Source organism: Solanum verrucosum, unplaced genomic scaffold (genome assembly GCF_900185275.1).
Source record: "Solanum verrucosum unplaced genomic scaffold, falcon-dt-bn FXZP01000252.1, whole genome shotgun sequence".
Taxonomy (NCBI): Eukaryota; Viridiplantae; Streptophyta; class Magnoliopsida; order Solanales; family Solanaceae; genus Solanum; species Solanum verrucosum.
Window position 1 is genome coordinate 1,435,187 of NW_026019988.1, and position 26,991 is coordinate 1,462,177.

Sequence of the window (26,991 nt, forward strand, 5' to 3'; positions counted from 1 at the left end):
AATGTCTATGATCGCCAAGTTGAAACCTTGTCGCACTAAAAGCAGCCTCCGATGCAACTGATGAAGCTTGAATAGCTAGAACATCACGAACCATTTTGCTCAAAATTGAAAATGCAACGCTCCGCCTCCCCCACCATGCTAATAATTCTTCATTGTCATCTTCGTCTTCCACTGTTTCTAAAGATTGATTAAGAGATTCTTCAAAATCAGCACGGTTAGTAGAATTAAGACCAAGAAAACCTCGCATATAACTTGAAATTCGAGCTTTACTCTGAGGATTAAAAGTTTGACCAACTTCTCCTTGAGTATTTCCTGTAGTTCTATATTTTTTTCATACAAAAATTTTGCTTCTACTTTTATGCTAGACTTACACATTTCACAAGTTGGAATTTCTTTCGGAAAAATTTCTAAAGTATCATAAAAAGTGTCAACAAGTCCCTGCACACATCGTAATTTATAGTCAGGATGAAGTAAAGAAGCAATTAAATAAATTTGAGAAATAGGAAAAAAATATTTTTAAAAATTTTCAATTATACCTTCAATTGCAACTCTAAATTTTTCAATTTTTTTTGTATTTAGAAAATTGAATTGAAATAACACAAATATTTATTAATACCGATGAAATAGTAGGATAATAAATTCCAGAAAACATGGTTGTAGCATCATAAAAAAGTCTTAAAAATTCTAATAGTTCATTAGTTTCTTCCCAATCTTCTTCACAAATTCTATCTAATGGGTCAGCATTATGAGCATTAAACACCATTTGTACGAGTCCTTTATATTCGTAAGCAACTGAAAACATTTCGTAAAAAGAAGTTCACCTTGTTTTAATATGTCTTGGAATTTTTCTTGATGACAAATCACATAGTACACACCGCTCATTAAATTCCCTAATTCTAGCAGTTCTATGAGCATAAAAAATCCAGGCAACAACATATTCAATTTTCATACAACCACAATCAAATAATGAAATACCATGTTGTACAACTAAATTTAATACATGTGCAACACATCTAACATGAAAAGCATTAACATCAATTGGACATATATAATCTAACTTTTAACATACTAGCAGCGTTTGTATTAGTAGATGCATTATCTAATGCGACAAACATTACTTTATCTATAAGCATGTAATAATCTAGAACACTCAAAATAGTTGAAGCTAGATATGCACCAGTTTTTTTTCTCTAAACATTCTTTATAACTTAAGATTTTTTTTTGTAAATTTCAATTATGATCAATCCAATGTGTTGTAATAGTTAAATAATCATTGTCCATTAACACTACGACCCATGTCCAAAGTTATAGACACTCTACAATCTAATATGCTAAATATACAACGAAGATATTGACAATGTTTACCTTGATATACAAATACATCAGATTTAACAGTATTTCTTGAAAAACCTCTATAAGTAGGATTATAAGTTTGTTGAATATATTCAATAAAACCGGGATGTGAAGGAAAATTATAAGGCAAACCACAAACAGAAACCATTTTAGCTAAATTTTCGCGATCTCTTTCCTTATTATATTTACGTTATGTTAGTGGACCACCGGGGTTAGAATGATCTAATGTTTCTTGAACCATGTTAGAAGCCCCTACCGATTCATTAACATTAATATCAAAATCATTAACTGAAATTCCTTTTTTTCTATCGGCTAATGCTTTAGCTTCTTTATATTGAATCGGCACACAAGATAACGAATGTCTATTTAACCCCCTCGTTCCACCTTGACCTCCACGTTGTTTATGTTTAAAAGGTTACTTACATTTGTTACAAATATCAATAGAGTTTTCCTTATCTAAAGTCATAAATTGCCACACAACAAAAGTTTTAGGGCGTTGATACTTCACCTTCTCCCTTGTAGGAGGTATAAGGGGTGGGCGTCCACAATTTTGCTCCGTTGAATTTGTAGTTTCATTTGGAACTTCTGTCACCAGACTAGTAGATGTATCTTCTAATTCCTCTTCTCCCGAACCAACTTCTACTTCTTCACCTGAATTTTCATCAAGATAAGGATTAATATCACCATAAATTCGTTGTAAAATTTCATGATCGAGTTGAACATTTGAATCAATATCATAAGAAGTATCATCAACATAAGTAGAATCATTTGTATTAAATCTAACTCTAGACATTGATTTAGAAGAAGTACCACCACATTTACTCTTATTTTTTTCCTTACTACTTTTTTTATTAAAATTAAATAATTTACTAATGCCACTTGGTTCTTTCTCTTTTCCTTTACCAATATCTTTTTGGCTAGAACTCATATTTAATTATATGTAAAGTGTAATATAAAAATAATAATAACACAAAAATTAATGACGAAAAATAAAATATAAATATTATGAAACGAATGTACCAAACGTCTGCGTTAATAGCAGACGTTATAACCGATTCTTGAAGCTTGTAGTTTGTTGTAACTTGTAATTTGGAACTCCAATACTTGATAGCAAATATGAGAATTATATATATTATGATATAATATGAAAATTTAGAATTGAAATATATATATTATGATATAATATGAGACTTAAATAAAATCAAAAATTGAGACTTAAGATTGAGAGGATATAGAAAATAGATGAGAGAATAGATGATTTTGTAAGAAATAATAAGGGATAGAGGGGTATTTATAATATTAAAAATGGGTTAAAGTGTATTTATGATAACTTGAGGGTTTAAATTAAAATATTATAAGTAGGGGGTGATAGGGGGTGTTGGGGAAGTGAAAAAGGTGAATAAATCCGTCAGGGGTCCACTAGCCGTTGCCCCAACGGATATAATTAAAAATAAAAAATAAAAAATAGGGGATCCCGCGAAACTGGCTTGTTCAGCCGGGCCGGGTCGACCGGGACCAAAGGGTGAACGGCCCCTAACCGGTCCCCTATCCCGAAGTCCCTCCAACCCGCGAGAATAGACAGGACCTGATCCGGCGAGCCGGTTCTCGAACCGATCGCGAGCCCGATCGGGCTGACCCGGTCCCCCTGCCGGCCCTATCTGAAAGTAGTCACTAATATTTACATTAAATTAAATTACTCAAGATATAACGTGAAAAAATATTCTTCGGGGTGGCCCAATGGTTTGGGCTTGGGACTTCCATATTGAAGGTCTCAACTTCAAAACTCCTTGCCAGCGAAAGCAAGGGGTTTGCCTTCTGGGTCGAGCTCATCGCATCGGGCTTGCCTAGTGTGGGTTACCTCTCCTATGTGATTTGTGAGTTATTGCATAGGAGTAGGGGTTTTACCCTGTGCGCACCCAAAGGGTAACACCTGCGGATTTTCCTTGTGATAAAAAAAAATAACGCGAAATAATTTATATACCGAGATTATTATAATTTTGATACTATTAATAATGCATAGGGAGAAAAACCGGCAAATTCAATTAACCACCCCAAATGTTTTCCTTGCCTAATCGTTTCATCTTGTGGCTGAAAAAAAAACTGGAAAGACAAGAAGATATATAGCAAATTGCACCAAATTCTATCAGTTGCGCCATTCGAAAATGGCGACTGCCAATTTTTGCCGCCCCAAATTCATTCATCATTATCATCATCAGCACCAGAATTGCTTTAACCTTCCTACGAATCTCTACTTCAGTAACCACTTGAAAAGCAAACGCAGCGATGGAGCTCAGTCCGTACGACGGCGGCGGCAGCGGTGGCGTAGTAGCTTGCGTGTGCATTGCCAAGCAGCTGCAACTGACATCGAGGCTACAGCTCGCGCCGGCAAAGACCGTCTGTTGAAGGTCTCATTTTCGCATTTTTTGTTTTTGAGTTTAATAAGTTCTATGCACTGAAGTTTAAGTATTTACATAATCAGCTCATTTATTAAGTAATTGTAAGTAAACCTTGTTGATATTGATTACAATAACAACGTAACAGTGAAATTCTATAGGTGGAGTATGAGGATTGTAGAGTGTATACTGCCGGTTCAAGTAACGCATGTCAAAGCAGATTTAAAACGAGAAAATAGAAGATAAACGTGAATTGATTATGTGAAAAAAATAGTTAATAACCTTTCATTGATACGGTAAAAACTTAAATATTTACAAAATTTGCTCACTTATTTGAAAAATTATAGGTAAATTTCTTGATAAACATTACTAGATTGTCTGATAAACTTACTTATAGCACCCAAAGGTGTGACTTAGTGCTCAATAAAGTAGGCTGAGAACCATGAGGTCATCTCAGGTTCAAATTCTAGCAGGGACAAAAATACTCAATGATTTTTTCTTATTAGTCTTAGACTTGGTGCACAAAGTTATTGGTACTTGTTGCTGGTGGGAGTTGATAAATATCCCGTGGAATTAGTCGAGGTGAGCGCAAGCGGGCCTGTACACCAGGGTTATAAAAAAATAGCAACTAACTTGCTATCACATGTTAAAAAAGTGTAAGAGGGACAGGTATAAAAAGTACTTTACTCAATCAGCTCACTTATTGTTTAACTATAAGTACAGATAAATCTCTTGATGAACTGATAGATTATTTGTTAAAAATGGTAACTAATCTGCTATCATAGGATAAAATTTATTGATTGTGTAAACACTAGTCTACATAACCTAAGTCCATTGTTTTGTGATATTTCATTTGGTTAGATGAATTGGCATTTGCTGTATTTGTACGTATGTAGGTACCGATATCGAATATAAGGAATTTCTCAATAATAGCACATATTGATCATGGGAAATCGACGTTGGCAGATAAGTTGCTGCAAATGACGGGAACTGTAGAGAGCCGAGACATGAAGGAACAGTTTCTAGATAATATGGATTTGGAGAGAGAGAGAGGCATCACTATCAAATTGCAGGTGCGTTGTAATTATCCAGAACCCCAACAAGGAAAAAAAATATTTTACTTGGTGTCAATGTGAGCTTTGAGTAAGATTTCTGGTAGAGTTGATAGTTTGTTTGATTCCAACAGTATTTATGAAGATAGAGACAAGAACACATTTCAGATTTCTAATTTATGTTGTGTGATAATGTATATAGTACTACTACTAGAACCTAGAAACTGATGCTTGTTGACAGTAAAATGCAAGCTGTAGTCTTTCATTGCTATTTACAGGATTTCAGTGTGATAGAAGAATTCTTTCCTTTGATGAGCAATCGTCTCATATATGGGGGCTTCTAGGATAAGAGCAAGTTGTTATTTTTAGAACCTTCCTCTTTTAAATATCGGGCAAATTATAAAAGAATGGACTATTTCTCTACTTTTAAGTTCTCTATTAGTGGAAGGACCACTTGTTTTGACGAAGTTTCTGGCATATTGCATGAAGGCAACCTTATATTCTCATTTCCCTCCAATAATCTTATGTGTAATAGTAGGCTTAACAGAATGCTTCAAAAGGTAGAAGGATTGGGGTCCGAGCAACATAGAATGCCATAAATAATTAGCTATGAAGGAATAGTCACAAGCGTGGGAACAATAGTAGGAGATACATAGGAGTTTTCCGTAACCATGAACTTACATGAGGGATCTACATTAAGCGCATGCTTGTTTGGCTAGTTATGAATGAGCAATATACATGATAAAGTTCCATGGTATATGCTATTTGTGGCGATGTTGTGTTAATTGACGAAAATAGAAAGAGTGTCAACAAAAAGTTTGAATTATATGTTCTTGAAACCTTTCTTTGTCTCAGTGTTGATCATTCTATCTGCAGTCCGTGTTTATTTACCTCATTTGCCTTATATCTTGTTATTTTGCTGTCATTTTATTCTTTCCACCCTGCTTCATTTACATTTCTTTTGATCCGAGGGTCTATCGGAAACAACCTCTCTACCCCACAAAGGTAGTGGTAAGGTTTGCATACATCTTACCCTCTCCAGACCCCATCTGTAGGATTACTCTGGATATGTTGTAATGCAAACAAAGTAAATTCATGTAGCTTTTTGTTGCAGGCTGCTCGAATGCGTTTCATTTATGAAAATGAGCCATATTGCCTTAATCTGATTGACACTCCAGGTCATGTAGATTTCTCGTATGAGGTATGTGGCAGATATGGTTTTAACATGAAAGTGTTGTGCTAATCCTCAATTTTACAGTATACCAACCATCCTAATCTTATAAGGTATAAACTCTGTATGCATATGGTTTTTGTTTCATGGTTCATATTCCAGGATAGGTGGGTTACTGAGCAAGATGTTAATTTTGTCAAAACAACAACGAATTTGTGTTGCTCCTGTAACAATATAACTGAAAAAATTTCCTATATATATGAAGTGATTGCATCATCATCTTAAATTGAAGACTTCATATACCAAAGCTGAACCTGGTCATAACTTGAGCAATCTCATTTCTTATCTAATTAGAATCTAACAACATCATTTGGTTTGTGTGGTGAATAGCTCATCAAGGATTCAAATTGTAAGTTGCTTTCACCATGACATATGCCACTTATTTGTGGTTGTTATTGTTAATTTGGCCGTTCGAAATGATTCAACCAAAGCAAAAGAGATTGGAGAAGTTATTTGTTGATCTTGAAGGAGGTTGGAGATCAACAATTTTACTTGAGCATTTATCTAATACTTCCGCTGTTCTAATTTATGTGGCATACTCCCTTTTCACCTGTTCCAATAGAAATAATGTTAAGTTTTTTTCATTTACCCTTAACGAGATGATTTATAGCCGTAAAAATGTCTAACTTGTTTTAGATCATAAGTTTCAAAAGTCTCCTTCTTTCTTAAACTCGATGCCTAGTCAAAAACCGCCACATAAATTGGTACGGAGGGAATATAACATACCATGTTAGGCACGTCCATGCATGGTTCATTTAGATCGATATATTTCTGATCTTTTCGTAAAACTTCTTTTTGGAGTTGGGTGGTAGGGGGGTAATCAAGTGTAGGGAATAATCTAGTGAGATCAGTTCCAAATATATGTGGGGACCCAACTGTAAATTACCCTACTCCTTAGCGATTCTTATAATTTGGCTTTGGGAAATGTTGACATGACCAGCTGACCATTAAAATGTAAATAATGCATTTTCACTTAAAACTTGCTCTGTCTTCTAGTGACTAGCGAGCTTTCATCTAGCCTAGTGGAATCACCCAATATGCTATAAATTAGCAGACTAAATTCACCAAAATGCACAAGCCCCAAAGGTGGTTGATGTGTGGAATTATCTCCTGTGAAGCACAAAACAGATTTCCATTTGATGCCATATTAATTCTTCACTAATATCAGGTGTCTCGGTCTCTTGCTGCCTGTGAAGGTGCATTGCTTGTAGTTGATGCGTCCCAGGTTTAAAAACACTTGCCTCCTCTACATTTTTGAATATATTCACACCATGCACGATGATTCTAAGTTGCAGTTCTAATTAGTTGCTATAGTTAAAGTATATGAACTGCTCTATTTCATTTTATACAGTAAATTGAGTTCTTTGCAGTGACCAATTCTGAGGTTGAGTTCTTATGTTATAGGGAGTAGAGGCGCAAACCCTGGCTAATGTGTATTTAGCATTGGAAAACAATCTTGAGATCATCCCGGTAAGTTGGTGGAATGCTAATGTGTATCATTGGTATATCATGACTTATATTCCAAGCACATAACTATATCAGATGTTTCAATTGTGGCAAATATCAACCGATTTCTGGTGTTACAAGATTTACTTATTATTGATGGTTTCTAGCAATTCATGATTAATAGTTTTAAATTGGCTAAGTTTGTGTTTTCAAAACTATTGAAAGTCAACAGCATTGATTAAGTTATATATTTAAATGTGTCTGCATTCACTGCTTGTTTAAATTAATTGAATCTGAGTAGAGAATCTTACGAAGATTATTCCGTAGGACATACAGTATTTAAGAATATACTGTATCCAATTGTAGGAATTAAATTACTTACCTTATTATATGTATACTAAACCGTCTTATATAAGAAGCCCCTCTTGTATACCATCAACAACCAATTTTTTTAAGAGTTCTTTCTCTTTTCTTTACTCTCCTTTTAATGTCATCTGAACTTTTAACTAGTAAAGACCTAGGTAGCTTCGGTTTAAGGGTTCCCAAAGGGTGTTTGGGAATGCTACACTTTCTGTGCAAGGGTCTCACAAGAGGTTTATAATGTCCTTGGCCACTCAATCCTCCATTGCATTGAGGTTTTGGGTTGGATGCACTGATTATTTCAAAGCTATGAGTCACTAGTTTGTTAATTTTCTAAATGTGCTCTAGATCATGGTAGGGATGCAGGAGCATCTTTGCTCTCGTCATTTCTTATTCATCATGAATCCCCAGTTCTTTTTTCATTGTTATCTTCAAATCATGTCGTTTCTTACTTATTTAGTTATTTATTTATTTACAAGAATGATTATTCTTCTCCTCAGGTTTTGAACAAGATTGATCTTCCAGGAGCTGATCCAGCTCGTGTTTGTCAAGAGATAGAAGAGGTTGGTTTGTTGATATAAATACAGTTCAGAACTTTCTGTCTGTTACTATAGTTATAGATACTATTTGTGGTACCACTATAATTGTCTGCACCACTAAATCACTATGCTATGGCTAAGATTCCTGCTACCCCTCTGGTTGTCATTCTCAATATTACTAATGCTGTTATGACTAGTATTATTTGCTCTATATTTCTTGCAAATTTTCTCCAAGGTTAGATGACCACTATAATGCCTTAATTGATAATTTATGTTTTTCCATGCTCTGCTGTCAATGGTTTGCCGTATAGCTGTCTGGATATGATTGAAGGAAAAAGATACTTGACGCTTCTGTAACTTCACAATTAACCATAGAATCAACTCATCTTGTTGTATAGATTGTTGGCCTGGATTGTAGCAATGCCATATACACCTCAGCAAAGGTAATTTCTTTGATAACACTCATTTCCCATTCTTTCTGTTCAAGAATACATGGCAGATTCTACGTTTGATCAAAGGAAGAAAAGTTGAAGTAGTGGTTGAATTAGTAGCCTTACTACAACTTGCGGAATTTGATATGTGTTTTCTCCTCATTAGGAAGGAATAGGTATTACTGAAATTCTAAATGCGATTGTTCAGAGGATTCCACCTCCACGTGATACTGCCGAAAGGCCTCTGAGGGCTCTTATATTTGACAGGTATATCTGATTGATGGCCCTTTGAATATATTAGCGTTATTTCACTACTATTTTCAGATATTTGAAAGATTATGCATGGAAATACTCATAGATTATGAATCTTGCAGTCGCAATACCCAATGTTAAATACTGGATATTAATCTCAATATTACTGATGTTATCTACTATTTACTTTGGAAGATGTTACCCATATTTGCAAGCGAAATACTAACGTTGTGAATGTTATTAAAAGCTGCTAGCATGTATTGATTAAAAGCTTGGAGTAACACATCATAACTAACTGAATTTGTTTCCCTTTGCAGTTACTATGATCCATATCGGGGCGTTATTGTCTATTTTCGAATCATTGATGGGACTATTAAGAAAGGTGACAGAGTGCTTTTTATGGCCAGTGGGAAGGTATGGTTTCTTAATATATACACCTTTTCTTTTGTACCAGGTGGTCATTAGGAAAATCATCACCTAACATTCTGTGATATATTTGCTGATGCTATGTGCTCCACTGTTGAGAATAATAGTCTGACTTATTGTTCGAAAAGAAAGACCTTATTTGCTACCCAAGGAATATGTAAGGCAAGAACAGTTTGTAGGTAGTCAACAACTAACGCCTATGTGTGTGAAAAAGTAATCCTTTAGAGTTCATAAGTTTTTTTTTTCCCATACAATTAGGGGTTCAATGCTATAACTCCTAATGTGTGTTAAAAGAAATCTTGTACAAGAAAAGTTCCCATAGAGTTAGTAGTCTGATAAATAACAATGACCTCCTGATGTCTTAAAGAATCAGACATACTCTGAGATACAACCTTACTGATGGAAAACTATTCCTATGTTAATCTTCTTCTTTTTTTCTTCTACTTTCTGATTAGGATCTATTTGTTAAATTTTGAAGGCATCTTGTTTTGGAGTGCTATATCAATCTCTACTTAGATACTCTTTTCTTATCTACAAGGATTTTTTTTATTTCTTTACCAATGACCTTCTCAATTTTCTGAACTCTTATGTTTTCTTTTATTTGGTTGATGGATAGATCACATTATCTGTTGGCTTATTCTCAACTACAACAAATGCAGGATTATTATGCTGATGAATTAGGAGTTTTATCGCCCAACCAGTTGCAAGTTGATCAATTATACGCTGGAGAGGTAAAACATCTTATCTGACTAATTTAATTCTACCACCTCTCTTCTTATTTATCAGGAAAAAATCTACCTCTTGTCTAAAGCATAATAAGCAATATGTACCACTTCTACATTTAGAGTTCCCAGGCTGCTACAACCTTGAAAACCAAGATAGATAGATTTGATTCTACAGTTAATTATTGAGAAATCATGCTCAACAGTGACAATAATCACTAGGTAATTTCTTCCCATCTATCTAAGTCTCGATGGCCAAAGTTACTCGGTACCTTTGCTGGTGGGGGTCAGGTGCTCGGTGTAATAATCAAGGTTTCACATGGTGGCTCAGACAACACCATTGTAAAAAAATAATTGATAAATCAATGCGTTGAAGAATTGCAAATCATTGAAAAATGAAAAAGAAACTAATAATTGATTTGACAAACAATAACAAATCATGATAGGGTACCTTCAAATCTTCGTTTTAAATAGGTCAATTTTCTTTAAATGATGGGATTGTAAGATTTTCAGTTTATCATTTCAGGTGGGCTTTCTTTCAGCTTCCATAAGATCCGTAGCTGATGCTAGGGTGGGTGACACTATAACACACTTCCAGAGAAAAGCAGAACAATCACTACCGGGATACAAGGAGGCTACTCCAATGGTTTTTTGTGGCTTGTTCCCTGTTGATGCCGACCAGTATATTTCTATTTATAAACTTTATTATTTAATATATGTATGAATTCAAATAGATTTTCCCCTATAAACGGTTGTCAACATTCCTGCAGGTTTAGTGAGCTTCGCGATGCGTTGGAGAAATTGCAACTTAATGATGCTGCATTAAAGGTAAACAAATTTTTGACTTGCAATATAAATTCTGACAGTTTCTGTTGTGTTCTTGAACTTTCTTGCAGCAATGCTTTTGAAAACTTGTGAAGCGCTATTTTTGTTGTCAGTGTTCTTAATCTTGTGCATCATGTGTCCTTTGTTTTACTCTGGCTTTTATGATATATTCCCTATGTTTCAAATTATATTGGAAATGTTGGTTATGTTCAGATATATGCATTCACAGCAGTCGACCCCATTATGATCCTTTGTCAAATATTGTTTAATAAATTTTGCAGATTTATGCATATTCTTGTGTACTAACATTTTATCTTCCTTTTTTACTTATAACAATTGTTATGGATATTTTTCATCAACTTGGAAGTTGCAAATTTGTGTAAGATTTTTCTCTCGTAATTCCAAATTTGCAGTTTGAGCCAGAGACTTCAAGTGCTATGGGTTTTGGATTTCGATGTGGGTTTTTGGGTCTTCTTCACATGGAAATTGTTCAGGTCAGAATAATGTTTGTGTTAACTTCTCTGTTAGTAACTTGGCTATGTTTTACCTTGATGTCTGTGCTTCTCATGTGCTCTGATAATCTTTTGTTTCACCAGGAAAGGCTCGAGCGCGAGTACAATTTGTCTCTAATAACTACAGCCCCAAGTGTCGTTTACCGAGTCAATTGCATAGATGGTGATACCGTAACATCTCTTGCCCTGTACTCAAACTTTTTATTCCGAGTTGTGCCTCTTTGTTCCAATGAAATTGTCAGAGCTTAGCTCTAAATGTTGACTTTTTTCAGAGTATTATAAATGGTTCATCTTCTAAGTTTTTCATCCTTTCAAGCAGTATATGTTCATGTTCCAATATTGCTACTTTGTATGGGAGACTGTCTTTTGATGTTATGTTTATATATGCATGCATCTGATCTGATCCAGGTTGAGTGTTCAAATCCATCTTTGCTTCCTGAACCTGGAAAAAGACGGTCAATTGAAGAGCCATTTGTTAAGGTTGCTCTCTGAATTCGTGACTCTTCTCTAATTTTTCTTTTGTATGCGGTTGCACTTCTAACTAGTTGGGCATCTGCTTGTGATTCTTCTCCACACAGATTGAGTTGCTCACTCCAAAAGAATATATTGGTGCTATTATGGAACTTGCTCAAGATCGACGAGGAATATTCAAAGAGATGAAATATATTACCGAGAATAGAGCATCAATCATCTATGAATTGCCACTTGCTGAGGTACTATTTTGTAACTAGTTAACCAGTGCTCTGATCTAGCGCCATTGTATATTGTAAAAGGGGGAGGGTACAAAACATACATGTCCAAAAGGATGTAAACTTTGGGTGCTGTCATCTTGCTCACTAGTTGTTTTGGTACTTAACAATTTATGTTGTGTATTCATTTTTTAAGGATTCCATGTTGAATTTTGTTTCCTTTTTATTTTTTATTTTTTTTAATCATGGAATAATTTCATTTTTCTTTTGCTTTTATGTAAGAACATGTATGAATGTTGGGCTGGGTCTTTCTTTGTCCGGTTATGATGTGTCAATTTTCTTCATCAGATGGTTGGAGATTTCTTTGATCAGCTAAAGTCAAGAAGCAAAGGTTATGCAAGCATGGAATACAACTTCATTGGGTAAGTCAACATAATATGCAATGTCAAGTCTATCTATGATGATTTTGATCTCCTAATAATCTGGAACTTACACCCGCTTTTAAATATTAACTCCATGTCTTGTTTTCACTTTTAAGTTCTTTGTAAACAGAGTGAAGTCATGCTTCTATCACTATTGAATTGTTTCGGGTAACGAGCATTCAGTTGATTTGTTAATTTTTTTCCAAGGTTAAAGACAAATTTGTATCCACATTTTCTTTTGTACCTATCCACTCTCTCTTATATATGAGGAATAGGAGAAGTTCACATGATAAAGGAGAACATTATGAAATCTAAAAAGGGCAGCCCGGTGCACTAAGCTCTCGCTATGTGTGGGGTGCGGGGAAGGGCGGACCACAAGAGTCTATTATATGCAGTCTAACCCTGTATTTCTGCAAGAGGCTGTTTCCACAGCTCAAATCCATGACCTCCAGGTCACATGGCAACAACTTTACTAGTTACACCAAGGCCTCCCTTCAAACGTTATGAAATCTCTTTCCACATAAAATCAGCCAATTGTTATTTTTTGTTATTCCATGAAAAAAATTGGTCTTGCTGCAGAAAGAAGATCCCTATTGTTATTCCATCAAAAAATTGTAAAAAGTTTATTGGTAGTTAGGTATTCTAGTTGGGAGTTTTTCACTGTCCATGGCATAATAGGTTGGAAGCAACAGATGCAATCTAGTTGTATTTACTTTTTTTTTGGTATCACGACTTTGACTTCAACATTCTAAACCTTACAGCTATACAGTGGGTCAAAGAACTTTTGTGGGTGTGTTTGGCTAGAAAATGTTTCTTGGAAAACAAGTTGGTTTCTTACTTATTTTCTAGTGTTTGGTAAGTAAGCAAAAAATTGTTATCTCAAGAGTATTTATATGTAATCTAGCAAAAAAGTAGGGGTAGGAGGGGGTGGCGGGGTGGGATGGTCAAGGGGTAGGGGTTGGTGGCGTTGGGTGGGCGGGAGGATACAATAAACATAGAAAGTCACTTATAGAACTTGTTTTCCCTACTTCCATTAAGGAAGTCATTTTCCTCATTTTTAAGGAACTTCGTTTCCTTGAGAAAATGTTTTCCAACATTTTTGTCCAACTAAACATGGGAAAATAAGAAAACTTTTTCCAGAAAATGTTTTCTTCCCTACCAAACTCACCCAGTGAGTCTTCGCATTAAAATTATGAACTCTTTTACATGTGACCTTCGTGGTATGTCTATCTAAAGAGAGCTCACACTATTTCTGCTACATGTGTCAAAGGCACACATTTAGCTTGATATTCTGAATCAGGTATACTTTTGGTTTTTTTGTTCCTGAGTGCTCACTGTTAAGTTTAACATTTAGCTTGATTTACTACTAAATTAGTTGGAATATCTGGATGCATAAAAAGATCTTTTCATGGATCCTCAAAGATTATTGCTGTTTAATTCATGACTTGCTAATGAGATATCCACTCTGGTGTGCCTGCCAGGTATACAGAAAGTGATTTGATAAAGCTTGATATTCTCATTAATGGTGATCGTGTCGAACCCTTGGCAACAATCGTACATAAAGACAAGGTAAGGAAGGACCTTGTAACATGTGTTTGTGCTTAAAACAGAATGCAAATTCATGTAAAAGAAATGGAACTACTTAAAGTTCTTCTGGTGCACTTTTCCTTGACAGTAGAGACAGACTTGAAGCTTTTTCTCATGGAAATGATGTAAAAACTAAATTCATCCAATGTCAGCTACAGTTTACTGCACTTAACTCGGAAGAACTTCACATGCATGCCTCATGAATATAGGTTAACAAAATATAACTTTTATCTTCCACGTAGCATTCACTAGGTACCTGAAAATAGACTGGCAGGCAATTGTTTATTGATTTTTCTGTTCTTAGTTATTGATGGAATCCAAGTCATTTCCTCCTATAATCTTTTTGACTGTTTATTAAAATCTTCAACCTTTGTACAAAAATAAAAACGATTAGTCATTGAGTCTACAGTTTGCAGGTATCTTGACTTTCTACTTTATTTACCAATCTGAAATTATTCCATCTTATTTGAGACAAATATTATCTTGGCACATATATGATGTAACATTTGCTTTCTCTCTCTTTTTTTTTTCAGGCATATTCTGTGGGAAGGGCTTTAACCCAAAAGCTAAAAGAACTAATACCCAGACAAATGTTTAAAGTACCAATCCAGGTAGTACATCTCTTTTCTTAGTTGAACATCTTTTTTATTTTTGTGATAATGGAAATTAAGAGTTTTCATATTTCACATTGTTTTTTTCATTCGAAGAGGAAGCGATTTTTGCATTTATTCTTGGTAGTTTCTCATTCAAATGATACATATTGTTAGTACATCATTGCTATGCTTTTCGTGCTTTGATTCTTCCTAAGGAAATAGCCTTAGTTACTTTGGTTAGGTTCCTACTACTGTCAAATGTGAATTGAGTTAGTTATTGATTTCATGTTGCCCTTTCCTGGTTGTTTCATAAAGTATTTAAGTGAATTCTAGGAGTAGTGTATCATCAGTTAGTATGAGTCTCACTCTAAAGTAGTGCGTCATTGTTTAGTACATATTTCACATCAATCTGATTTCATGGGTGTCTTCATCTTTTTAGTGAAGGGTTTTGCATAGGCTACACACTTTTTTCTTTTCGTTTTCTTTTTCTTTTCTATTTTGAGCTTTACGCTGAATTTTCCTATGCCTAGGAAGAGTGCTTTTATTGATGATTGAATGTACTATACATTTGAAATAGTTATTTATCTTGTGAGAGATTTAAATTTAAGTTGATGCAATCTTTCATCTTGCGCTCCCACCAACTAGTCACTTTCTTCCTCTCCGCTCCCTGTTTTATTCCGTCATTTAGAGAGCAGTCAAAATTATCTCTTAATGTGAGTGCTGCATTGTTTTTTCAGACTTATATATTACTTTTTGTGTTACGAAGGATATATGCTTGTTTGAACGTGTACTCTCAGAAAGCATAAGATTATTCATGGAGACTTTTGTATGAGCAGCACTCAGCAGACTTTTTAAAAAGAGACGTCTTGTGCTATAAATAAACCAAAACATATTCTCAATGACCTAAAAATGTGCACGTTATTGAGCAAAGCTATTAGTAATTTTAAACAACGTGCTATTATGTGTTTAAGTATCTCGATAACATAGATGCAAGGTGAAGCAATGTTGTAGTGAATGCTATTCCCTGTCATAGCTTATTAGTTTTATTGAATGCTTAATTTGTCATGACAGGCAACCATTGGCTCAAAAGTTATTGCCAGCGAGGCTATATCGGCTATCAGGAAGGATGTTCTCGCCAAGTGCTATGGTAAGATTACAAGATGATATTAACAGTATGATATACATATTGAAATCCCTTGTAAGAATTTTCATCTGCTGCTGATGATTATCTAGAATTTATGATGTTTACATTGACATGTGTATGATCTCTTAGTTTTTTTTTACATTCCATCTTCATTCATGTAGGTGGTGACATCTCAAGAAAAAAGAAACTGCTCAAGAAACAGGTACCCTGCACCCCTGTTCCCTGAAACAAATACCTTATGGGACATCCTTGTTAATTACAATTACTCGTAGTGCATGGTTAGACTGTATTTCTTAAAATATTCGCTTGTGCTGTTATTAGGTTCATGCTTACCTATGCAAAGAAAATCAAATTATTTATAACAAGATGTTCTTCCCATTTTGTTAGTTGTGCTATACGTTTAGGTTTGTTATACCTACCCATAACTAGAAATCATGTGGCGTCTTTTGGAGTTAAGTATTATACCCAAGGAGTAACACTTGTAGAGAATATGGCCTTAAATTACAGATGTTGAGGGATTGAGAGCCTATCAACTGTTGCTTTTAGTTTTTTCTATGCGAATGACGATTCAATTTTAAGTGATTTCCGCTTCAGACCATAGTATCTGGCAAGTCCCTTTCTGTTTCTGGATATTCAGATCAATCCTAGGGCATATTCCGGCATTTTCAAAGTTGGCTATGACCTACTTCTCTTTTTCCGCCTACATTTCGTGTTTCTTTCCTCTACGGTTCTCCCTTCTGCCTTCTGGTGCTACATCATCTTTTAGCTTGTGTTTCTACTCTCTTTTTTCTCTAGCAAATTTTGAAAAAGTAGTATAGTCTGAATCCAGTACCTAGCTTGGTCATGTTTCCAGTTGCTATTATCCTTCAGTTCTGATCTATTCCATAGTTACTTAAGAATCTTTAATTTGGAGGAAAACGTTGATTTTTACGGTGCAAGAGTACTTATCAACACGTTATATATTGATCACTCTTCCCTTATCTCATACTCCGACCATTTCAATTTAAGTATCTTACTTCCACTTTGTCTTCTTTAAAAGAAACATCTCATTTTATGCTTGGTAACTCTCTAATCCCTTCATTCTACATCGCATGTTTAAATATCACAAGATTCAAAGAACATTTTGGCACATTACACATTTAATTTAAAACCACAAGATTCAATATTCTCCATTCTAATCTTATACTCCGTGTCTACTCAAACTGTGACGCTCAAATTGAAAAGGTGGAAGTTATATGAGACCGTAATCCAAGCCTACTCTTCAATATCTTCTTATGGTGATTTTATTTACTTGATGGTGGTATCGTTTTTATTTTTGTATTTCCTTTTTCAAACTGCTTTTGAAATGTTTTTTTTATTAAGTTGATGGTCTTTCGGAAATGGTCTCTCTATCTCTATGAGGGAGGTAGGTGTAAGGTCTGCGTACACTCTACCTCTCCAAACCCACTAGTTGTATGTAAACTGGGGCCGCATGATTATGCATAATGATTTATTTGCTGTATCTTTTCATCAGGCTGAAGGAAAGAAAAGGATGAAAGCCATTGGTAAAGTTGATGTACCACAGGAAGCATTCATGGCTGTATTAAAACTTGAAAAAGAGGTCTTATAATTCATTTTGTGATTTTTGACGTACATCCTACCCTTGTCAGACCCCACTGAGTTTGCGGGTAAAATGCAGTAAAGAAAGTGGGGACTATATTGATTCTGATATAAATATCATGTGAATAGCTGTATGACTTGGGATTTTATTTATTTTTTGAGTTTTTTGCATTATGTCAGACACAGCATTACAGTGAATAAATAGCTAATTCAGATTGAGAAGTTCCTATTTTAGTGATATTGTATATAAAGGAACAATTGTCTTTTGTTAATTACAGTTGATTTTTTAATAGAAAGTCTGATCACAAACAATTCATTATGCTTGCAGACTGCAGTAGTTATGGTGGAATTATTTTTTATGCGGTATTTGGTGTATTAAAAATAACATATATTACATAATTTTTAAAAAAAAATATACTCTCCACAAATACGAGGGAAAAGATGTGAAAAATGTTTTGAGGGATAATTGATGACTTTAATCATATTAATGCATGTATTAATACTCCTTGCATTGCTAATAACATAGTTTTCAATGTATTAGTAGTATACATACTGCAATATCAAATAGAGTACACAAAGTTAATACATGTATTATTTTTTCTATTGCATCCTATCAAATAAATCCCTTAATGTATGACGCCTTTTTAAAAAATTGCACTCTATTCTTTATTTTTTAATGATTTGCCCTCTCAATAGAGAGTGAAAAGAAATTAATCTAAAAACTGAGTCTATTAAGAGTTAATATCTTCATTAGAGAAATTTAAATAATACGTTTACTACTCAAGCTAATTTAATTTAAATAGAATTAGCATAATAGGTTTCGAAGCTGAAACTGGCAATCGGTGTTAATCAACACAAAGTGGTAAGAAAAGTGATTTTTTTAGTTGATATTAATATAATTAGGTGATTAGTTTTTTTTTTTTTTTTTTAAAAAGTGATTTTTATGTAATGAAAAAACAAAAATAATGACAATAATTTTGTTCTACATCCATATTTATAGCAACAAGACGACACTATAATTGAAAGGCAAAAACAAAAACTAAGAATAAATCTAATATAATGACACTGTTTGACATAAAAACCATTGCAAGCTCAATCAGTCAGGCGTTGAGTTAAGATTGATTTGTGGAATTAAACAAATGATGAGATTACATATATACCCTCATCACGTAAGATTACACTCGATATGTTGTTGTTTTGCCGGTGAACCCTTGGATGCAATTGTTAAGACCTTCCGTCTTACTTAAAAAGGTTACACATTGTACATTGTAGAAGAGCTTCACATCTAACGTCACGTTTCAACTCTAAACACTTTGTTTGGATGGTTGTTACGTTTCATTTCATAATGTATCATATTATACTGTATTATCTTGATGAATAGTACAACGTGGGATATATAGTATCATTTTCCGTCGTTACACAATGCCACACGTGAGCAATTTGAAGGACAAATCTATATGTAGGGTATGTAGACCTTACCCCTACCTTGTGGAGATAGATAAACTGTTTTCACTCGGCTCAAGTATCGCATAACAAAGCAGTGTAAATAATGAATTAAAACATTTCTTGGTAAGTTGAATAACAAATCAAAACTTTAGAAAGAGTTTTGCCTCAACTATGGTTGAATTATCTACAGATATAGGCACCATGTATTCACCAAGCATAAGAGATATGCTACACTTATTGCTAAGACTGCCACACTCATTCTTACAAGATGCACAGGTATAAACCTACAACAACCAAATATTAACACTTTATATAGACAACGTTTTCGGATTTATAGAGCACCTTACAAATGAAATCCGACGCCTTTGAGGTTCAGCCACGCCCCAAGAACCTTGCCGACACATCTACGAGCTCCAAATAGTAAACGTCCGATCAGCAGAGGTAATCCCTGCAGAAAAGAAACAAGAAGTTAAGGTTAAGACAACGTTCAGTCAAGTTAACTATCAGCATTGACAAGATAATAACGTCTAGCTTGGACGCATTGATGTTCTGAGAATGGAAAAGGGAACAAGCAAATTTTCTTTCTTATATTTTTGGTGATAAATTTGAGAGCAGGGGATGACAGAGGCAGATCCAAGATTTACGATTTATGTGTTCAACCTTTAAGGTTCTTATCGTTGAACCCATTGTATTTTTGAAATCATGGGTTCAACAACAACAAGAAATCCAGTGTTAGTTCCACAAGGAGGGTCTAGGGAGGGTAGAGTGTACGCAAACCTTACCCCTACCTCGAGGAGGTAGAGAGGCTGTTTCTGGAAGACCCTCAGCTTGAGTAATGAGCATCAGAGTATATTGGGTTTTTTGTTGAACACAGTACCAATATCTGGATCCGCCTCTGGGGTACGTGATGATTTAAGGAGCAAGAAAATATGGCAACTATGTCTTGAAAAACGTTTTTGCTTAGCATGTTTCGAATATTCAGAAAGTGCAGAAATGATTTACATTCTCCAGCAAGTTCCCTGGAGTGGTGGAATGAGTATATACCTTAGCAGCCTCAACGCAAAGTTTAGGAACTCGCTCTCACAAGCTTCACTTGAAGAACCTTAAATGTCCGCCGTTAATTAGGTAGTTGAGCAAAAGTACCACTATTTGGGCTACAACCCCCGACCATCATCTTCTCATAAATGGCATATGCACCATCTGGATCACCAGACTTGCTGTACCCTCTAATAAGAGCATTATAAGTAAAAACATCGGGTTCAAGACCGAGTTGCTGAAGTTCTTCATACATCCTTCCAGCCTCCTCCAACATTCCAACAATCCCAAGATTGAATATCAAGGTATTATAGGTATAAAGATTCGGGGTGATTCCACTGCTTTTCATCTCATCAAGAAGATGCAGCGCTTCCTTCATTTTACCGGATTTCCCAAGACCGTTGATCATAAGGTTGTAAGAAATCAAATCAGGATCAAGACCAGCTGATTTCAGTTCCTCAAAGTAGTGCAAAGCATCATCCACCTTCCTGGCAGAGCATAGACAATCTACAAGAATGGTGTACGTCTTTAAATCGGGTCTAACTCCTTCTTTATTCATTCTGTTAAAGAGATCACATGCAGCTTTCAGATCACCGGCTTTCCCAAACCCATTTATGAGAATGTTGTAGATAGCGGAATTCGGCCTGCATCCGTACTCCGCCATTTCCTCAAAAAAGTCCTTTGCTTTGTCGAAATTTTTAACTTTCAAAAGCCCATCTATGAGAGGACCATATGTACAAGGAGTAGGTGTAAACCCTAAACTTACAAGATCATAGTAAAAATCCATTGCTCTCTCTACTTTATTAGACTTCACCAAACCAGAAATGAGAATATTGTAAGTTATCGCGATCGGCACACATCCTCTGTGGAGCATCTCCTCATACAGCTCAAAAAGTTCATCAACCTTCCCAGACTTTCCAAGTTCATCAAGAAACAAATTATAGGTATAAACATCTGGGGCACATCCGGCGACATTTTTCATCTCCTTGAAAAGATGCCACGCCAATTCTTTAAGATTAACATTCAGAAGTCCTTCAACCAAGGGATAATATGATCTTAGTGTTGGACGAATACCGAATGTGTTCTTGAATTTAACAAAAAGATCATGAGCATCAAGGGCTTTTTTTTGCTTGCAAAGGACTCTAATAACAGGCACTATTATTAAGTCACTTTTGCAAATATGATACGATGCCAGTTTTTCCGCAAAAGAAATGGAATGATCTAATTCAGCTTCACCCAAAACACCTTCCATCAGTTGCAGCCAAAAGGATCTATCTGACCTGTTCAAAGCCTGGTTAACAAATCCGTCCACAATCTTAACAGCATCCTCAACTAAACCGTCTTTCACAAGAATAGGTAGAAGAGCATATACAGTTACACAGTCAGGATACATTTTCTTCTTCATCTGATGGAATAGCAAAAATGCTTCGGTTACCCTTTTTTCTTTAGCCAACCCAAAGATTACAGTGTTATAACTGAAAACATCTGGAAAGCAATTTGGTCCTGTCATTTGATAAAGCAACGTCAAGGCAGTATCAACCTCACCATTCTTGCAAAGACTATCTAAAAGTGTATTGTAAGTGATTGTGTTAGGAGCACACCCGTGAAGAGCCATGCTATCAAGTAACTCATAGGCCTCTCGAATCTTCCCCTCTTTTCCTAATCCAGCCAGTAAAGTGTTGTAGGTCACAACAGTAGGAGTCAGTTTCATATCCTTCAATCTGTAAAACATTGCCCACGCGTCACTAGCCCGACCATCCTTATAAAGTATGTCGATCAATGAATTGACTACAATTACATCAGGATCACAACCACTTTCTATCATCTCAGAGAGTAATTTAATGGCTTCATCAACTTTCCCTGCATTACTATAGCATTTCATCATCATGTTGTAGGTGATAGAATTTGGAACATATCCACTCTCTCTAATTCCATCAAATATCCTTTTCGCCTCTCCAAGCCTTCCCATTTCTGCTACACTGTACAAAGATGCATTGCAAGCAACAACGTTAGGCACGATTCCATGAGCTTTCATCTTCTCAAATGTTTCAAGGGCTTTATCAGGCTCACCTGATTTTCCATAGTAGTCAATAAACAGGATATACGTGTAAGCTGTAACCTCAACTCCAAGAGATTCCATGCTATCAAACAGCTCCAATGCTTCATTAACTCTCTTCTTTCTTAGCAGGCCCCTAATCAATGAATTATAAGTATGAAGATTCGGTAAGATCCCTTTTTCCTTCATTACATCTAATGTAGCAAATGCTTCACTAACCTTACCTACTTTGCACAAAGCATCAACAAGTATGGTAAAAGAGACGACATCTGCTTTATAACCATCAGCCTCCATCCTGTCCAAGAAGTCCCTTACAGAGTCCAAGTCACCACGATCACTAAGCCTATCTAGCAAAGTGATGTAAGTCACTCGATCAGGTTTTTGGCACCCATCTTTCATCTTGAAAAAGACTTCTTTAGCAATATCTAGCTTGCCAGCAATGCAAAGAGAATCAATGAGGACTGTGTAAGTAACAACATCTGGAGCACAACCTTCATCATCCATTCTCTTTAATACAGCACAAGCATCATCGATCTTTCCAGCCCTTCCAAGCACTCTAATGCAAATGGTAAAAGTATAAATATTCGGTCTTAATCCCAGACCTTCCATCTCGCTTAACAATCTCATGACTGTTTCAGTATCCCTTCTTTTACCACACGCAACCATTAGTGCAGAGTATGTTTTAAGACTAGGCTTAAGCTTTTCCGAAATCATCCTTCTATAAACCTTTAAAGCTTCCTGCCAAAACCCTGCTTGAAGAATCAAATGAATCAACCCGTTGTACGAGTAAGCATTCAACACAAACCCTGCTTTCTTCATCCTTTCAAGAGCAAACGGAGCTTCCCGTATCCCTCCCCTTATATGAAGACCCTTGAATATAATCAAATAAGTATCCAAACTCCTATATATTATCTGTTTTTGCATCAAATCAAACACTACAGCCATATCATTAATCCTCTCAAGAACCCTCAAATACTCCAACATGTAATTACATGTCTCTGTAGTATGCACAACCCTAGGCATCTCCGCTACAGATTTAAACAAAGCTAAAGCTTCAGTTGGTTCCGAAATCGACCTCAAGTTCCTCAATATTCCCTCAGCAGATATGCCATTTCTAGGTTTTCCATTTACCAACACAACATCATTGGAACATTTCATAACAAAACTTGAAGTAACCACATATTTTTTCCTAATTTTATTACAATTCAACACAGACCCACCTGGGAAAAAATTCAAGTTCCTTGCCAACACATCATTGGAACATTTCATAAAAAATGTTGAAGCACCCACATGTTTTTTCCTAATTTTATCACAATTCACCACAGACCCACCAGGGAAAAAATTCAAGTTCCCAGCCAACACAACATCATTGGAACATTTCATCACAAATCTTGAAGAACCCACATGTTTTTTCCTAATTTTATCACAATTCAACCACCCATTACCACTAGTAGATTGTCTAGTCTCAGTAACAGATACACAATTGAAATTATTGCAGCAACTTGCTGAGGAGCTAAGTACAATCACACCCATGGAAAAAAAGAAGAAAATTTATATGCAAAAACTTACATGAGCACAATCTGAACAAGTTCTGCATAAGAAATGTATAATGATGAGGCAAAAAGATTGCTTTTCGGGTGATTATGGAGTTGGGACTGAAGTAAACATGTGGGTTGGAATTTTGAGTGAGGATGAGGAAGACGTGGATATGTTTGAGCAATTTGTGGGATAAAATTTTAGTGCATTTTGCTTGGATTTAGGAAAATTAGGGGGAAAAGTGAAAAAAGGAAAGTTTTTTTTCTTTTCGAGGAGCTCGATTAAATTCAAATCTATATTTCAGGTCCGTTAGGGGTGATGCTATGTAATGACCTGGTCGGTCATTTTTAGAATGTTTCGTGAATTTACCATTTTGCCCTCCTAATAATGACCCCGAGTTGTTTCTAATTGATTTCAAACTTTGAGTATTAAGTTGTGAATTTTTGTGAGTATTAAGTTTGAAAAGTTAAAGCTGGTAAAAAGTGGTTTTCAGTGTCTTTTGGAGTTTCGAGTATCGGAATGGAATTTCGTCGATTTTATCAGTTTTGAAATGGGGAATCTGGTCTATTGGAGTTGTTGGTTTCAGATTTGAAGTCCTTTTGAGGATTTGAGTTCTTAAGTTGGAAAATTGTGAAAATTTAGCCTTTGAGTTGACTTTGGACAACATTCGGGGTTCGAATGCTCGAATCGAAATTTCGAGAGTTCTTTTGGATTCAATGATGATTTTAGGCATATGTGAGGTCTTGGTTGATTTTTGAGAGGTCCCGAGCTTGATTTAGCCTTTCTAGACGTTGTATTAGTTTCTTGTGACTTTCACAAATGTCGGGTCAAAGAGACCTCAGATTCGTGTTTCAACGGTTCCATTAAGTCTGGAACATCGAGTATAATTGATTTGCATATAATGTTTGTGTGTACGGAGTTTCGAACAAATCCTGAGGGTCATTTCGATATTTTGAGAATTGGTTAATTTTTCTGATGCTAGTGTGCTTTGCTTTCGTGAAGGGTGCCTCGCGATCGCAATGTTCGTGAAAGCGATAGCCTGATAGTGAAAGCAAAGGCCCCTGTGAGGCGTGGTTCGCGATCGCGATGTTCCCAAAAGCAAACCCTGGTTCGCGAAAGCGAAGGTCCTCACTTTTGCGGGGTTCACTTAAAGCGTCATGACCGCAAAGTGACATCAGAGAGGGGTTTTGACCTGTAATTTCAAGGTTTAAGCCCAATTTTTTTTTATTTTTGAGCTTGGTAAATTCTTGGAGGCTATTTTTGAAGAGATTTCTTGTGCTAAATCATTTGATAAGCTTTTGTGATTCTAAAACTTCATTTCTCTTTGATTATTTATGGAGTTTAACATCAAAACTTGAGATTTTGATTAGCAAATGACAAGGTTTTTCAAGAACTCAAGTTTTAAACTAGAATGGAGATTGTGAACTGATTTTAAGTCCTTTATCGAAATGGTTTTCACCAATGGGTTCCAAATGTCTTGGGTAATGATTTCAAATAAATAATTTTGGATTCAAATCATTTTCGGAATCGAGATGTGAGTTAATTGGTCTATTTTCAAAATATTTGATGTGGGCATTGTTGTTTTCGAAAATTTATTGTGAATACTTGATTAATATAGATTGTGTGACCTGGGACATTGGTCGGAAGGGAAAGACTCAAGTCTTAGAGTGAGTAGTTTGTTAAATTAAGGCAAGTGATCTTATAAACCTTGTAATCTAGTAGAATTCGTGAATTTCCCTTCATTGTGTGTGTGTTGGGAGTAATGGAAATGAGGTGAAGGGTTCATTGTTCCATTTGATAAATCTTAATGAATAAAAAATAGGTGGAATGAAAAGGCTATGTGTTGATAATAATGCTTGTGAACTGCCTTGTTGTGGCCCGACTTATTTGATTGATTGATGAAATGCTTTGATAGCATGAATGTGGACTTGAATTGCTTAAATTGTTGTGTCCTCCTTATGGTGTGAACTTGATTATGTGCATTGATTGTTGTATACCGTGGTGAGACATGTGATATAGAGCCGATGGAAAATGATTTCGGCTAGTAATATGATATAAGTCGATGGAAAGTGGTTATGGCCAGTGATATAAAGCCGATTAGAAAATGGTTTCGGCTAGTGATATAAAGCCAATGAGAAATGAATCCGGCTAGTGATATAAAGTCGATGGAAAATGATTTCGGCTAGTGATATGATATATAGCCGATGGAGAATGGTTCGGGCTAGTGATAATGTACCAAAGAAAAATGGTTCTGGCTAGTGATAATGTGCCGAAGAAAAATGGTTCTGGCAAGAGTTTGATTATTATGATTTGATGCATTTTTATATTTATACTTGACCTACTTGTTATTTGTGTTTGATCTACTTGGCTTTGAGATTGACTTACTTGATACGTGTTGGTTGTTGAATTGTGATTATTGAGCCTTGTGAACTGTGTATTGTAGAACTGTTAGGTTGACTGATTTCTGTGCAGGTTGTAGTTTGAATAGGTTCAGTTGGGATGAAAAGAGTATACAATTTCTAGCTTGTTTCCTTATTTATTAGGTTGTTTGTTGTGTACCGTGTTGTTGGTACTTACTTCTTGCTTCTACACTTGTGTAGGTTCCGAGTCCAATATCGTGTGATTTCTCTTCTTCTCCCATTTACGAGGCTTATCGAAGAACTATTGTAAGGTAGCATCTTGTCATCTCGGTGGGCCCTCTAGTTCTTCTTTTATGCTTTATTCTATTTAGAAATAAAGATTTGAGACTTGTACTTATTTCTTAATTTCGCACTTTATGTATTAGTAACTTGTACATGTGACAATCAAGTTTTGGGGTGTTAATAGAATGAATAAGTTTTCTGTTTTTACCTTGTTCTTGCTTTATCTTTCCAAATTTCTTTCGTTTTCGTTGGGTTGAGACTAACTTGTCTTGGTCATTTTTAGGTCGTGACAAATGGTATCAAAGCCCAGGTTCATTGGTCTCACGTGTGTTCAAGCAAAGTCCAAGTATAATCTTGAGGATCGGTTTGGAGACGTCTGTACTTATATTCGAGAGGCTATGAAGACTGTGAGGAAACTTTCTTTGGTTCACTCTTTCTTATCGTGCGTGGTTACCTTCGCTAGTGCTGAGTTATCATGTGTTGTTTTGACAGATGCCGAAGACCAGAGCTTTTGTTTCCAGTGGTAGAGGGGAGACAATCTCTGAGGCTGTTGCTAAGACCCCAGCTAGGGGTAGAGGTAGGGCACCAGCCAGAGTCGAGCTAGAGAGGTCTCTCCTGAACTATAAGCTAAGATTGTTGAGTACTAGGTTCCTCTTAGAGTTTACAACTCCATTGTTCCAGGCTACTTTGTTGAGGATGT

The 26,991-nt window shown here is 35.6% G+C and overlaps 2 protein-coding genes across 2 annotated transcripts; one reads left to right on the plus strand and one right to left on the minus strand.

Annotated features, from left to right (window-relative positions):
• Positions 1-3,369: 3,369 nt before the first annotated feature.
• Positions 3,370-17,864, plus strand: LOC125818602 (translation factor GUF1 homolog, chloroplastic). The gene is made up of 22 exons (XM_049498097.1): positions 3,370-3,758; positions 4,643-4,819; positions 5,913-5,999; positions 7,198-7,254; positions 7,434-7,499; positions 8,336-8,398; positions 8,773-8,817; positions 8,972-9,072; positions 9,375-9,471; positions 10,143-10,214; positions 10,732-10,886; positions 10,976-11,033; positions 11,444-11,524; positions 11,627-11,713; positions 11,951-12,022; positions 12,121-12,255; positions 12,580-12,653; positions 14,135-14,222; positions 14,774-14,851; positions 15,905-15,980; positions 16,139-16,179; positions 17,491-17,864. Exons 1-22 carry the CDS (start codon positions 3,516-3,518, stop codon positions 17,584-17,586), a joined length of 2,049 nt encoding a protein of 682 aa, XP_049354054.1. The 5' UTR covers positions 3,370-3,515; the 3' UTR covers positions 17,587-17,864.
• A 1,271-nt stretch (positions 17,865-19,135) lies between these two features.
• On the minus strand, positions 19,136-23,813 carry LOC125818598 (pentatricopeptide repeat-containing protein At4g31850, chloroplastic). Its single transcript, XM_049498093.1, has 3 exons — positions 23,445-23,813; positions 20,067-23,333; positions 19,136-19,470 (listed from the first exon to the last, which is right to left on the minus strand). The coding sequence occupies exons 1-2, from the start codon at positions 23,644-23,646 to the stop codon at positions 20,140-20,142; spliced, it is 3,396 nt and encodes a 1,131-aa protein (XP_049354050.1). The 5' UTR covers positions 23,647-23,813; the 3' UTR covers positions 19,136-19,470; positions 20,067-20,139.
• Positions 23,814-26,991: the final 3,178 nt, after the last annotated feature.

Coding starts and splice junctions, on each gene's coding strand:
- LOC125818598 (XM_049498093.1), bottom strand. CDS start 23,646: ATGGGTGTGATTGTACTTAGCTCCTCAGCAAGTTGCTGCAATAATTTC. Junction 23,334..23,444: donor GAACTTGAATTTTTTCCCTG/GTGGGTCTGTGG, acceptor ATTTTTTCCCAG/GTGGGTCTGTGTTGAATTGT.
- LOC125818602 (XM_049498097.1), top strand. CDS start 3,516: ATGGCGACTGCCAATTTTTGCCGCCCCAAATTCATTCATCATTATCAT. Junction 9,472..10,142: donor TTTTTATGGCCAGTGGGAAG/GTATGGTTTCTT, acceptor CAACAAATGCAG/GATTATTATGCTGATGAATT. Junction 12,256..12,579: donor ATGAATTGCCACTTGCTGAG/GTACTATTTTGT, acceptor TTTCTTCATCAG/ATGGTTGGAGATTTCTTTGA.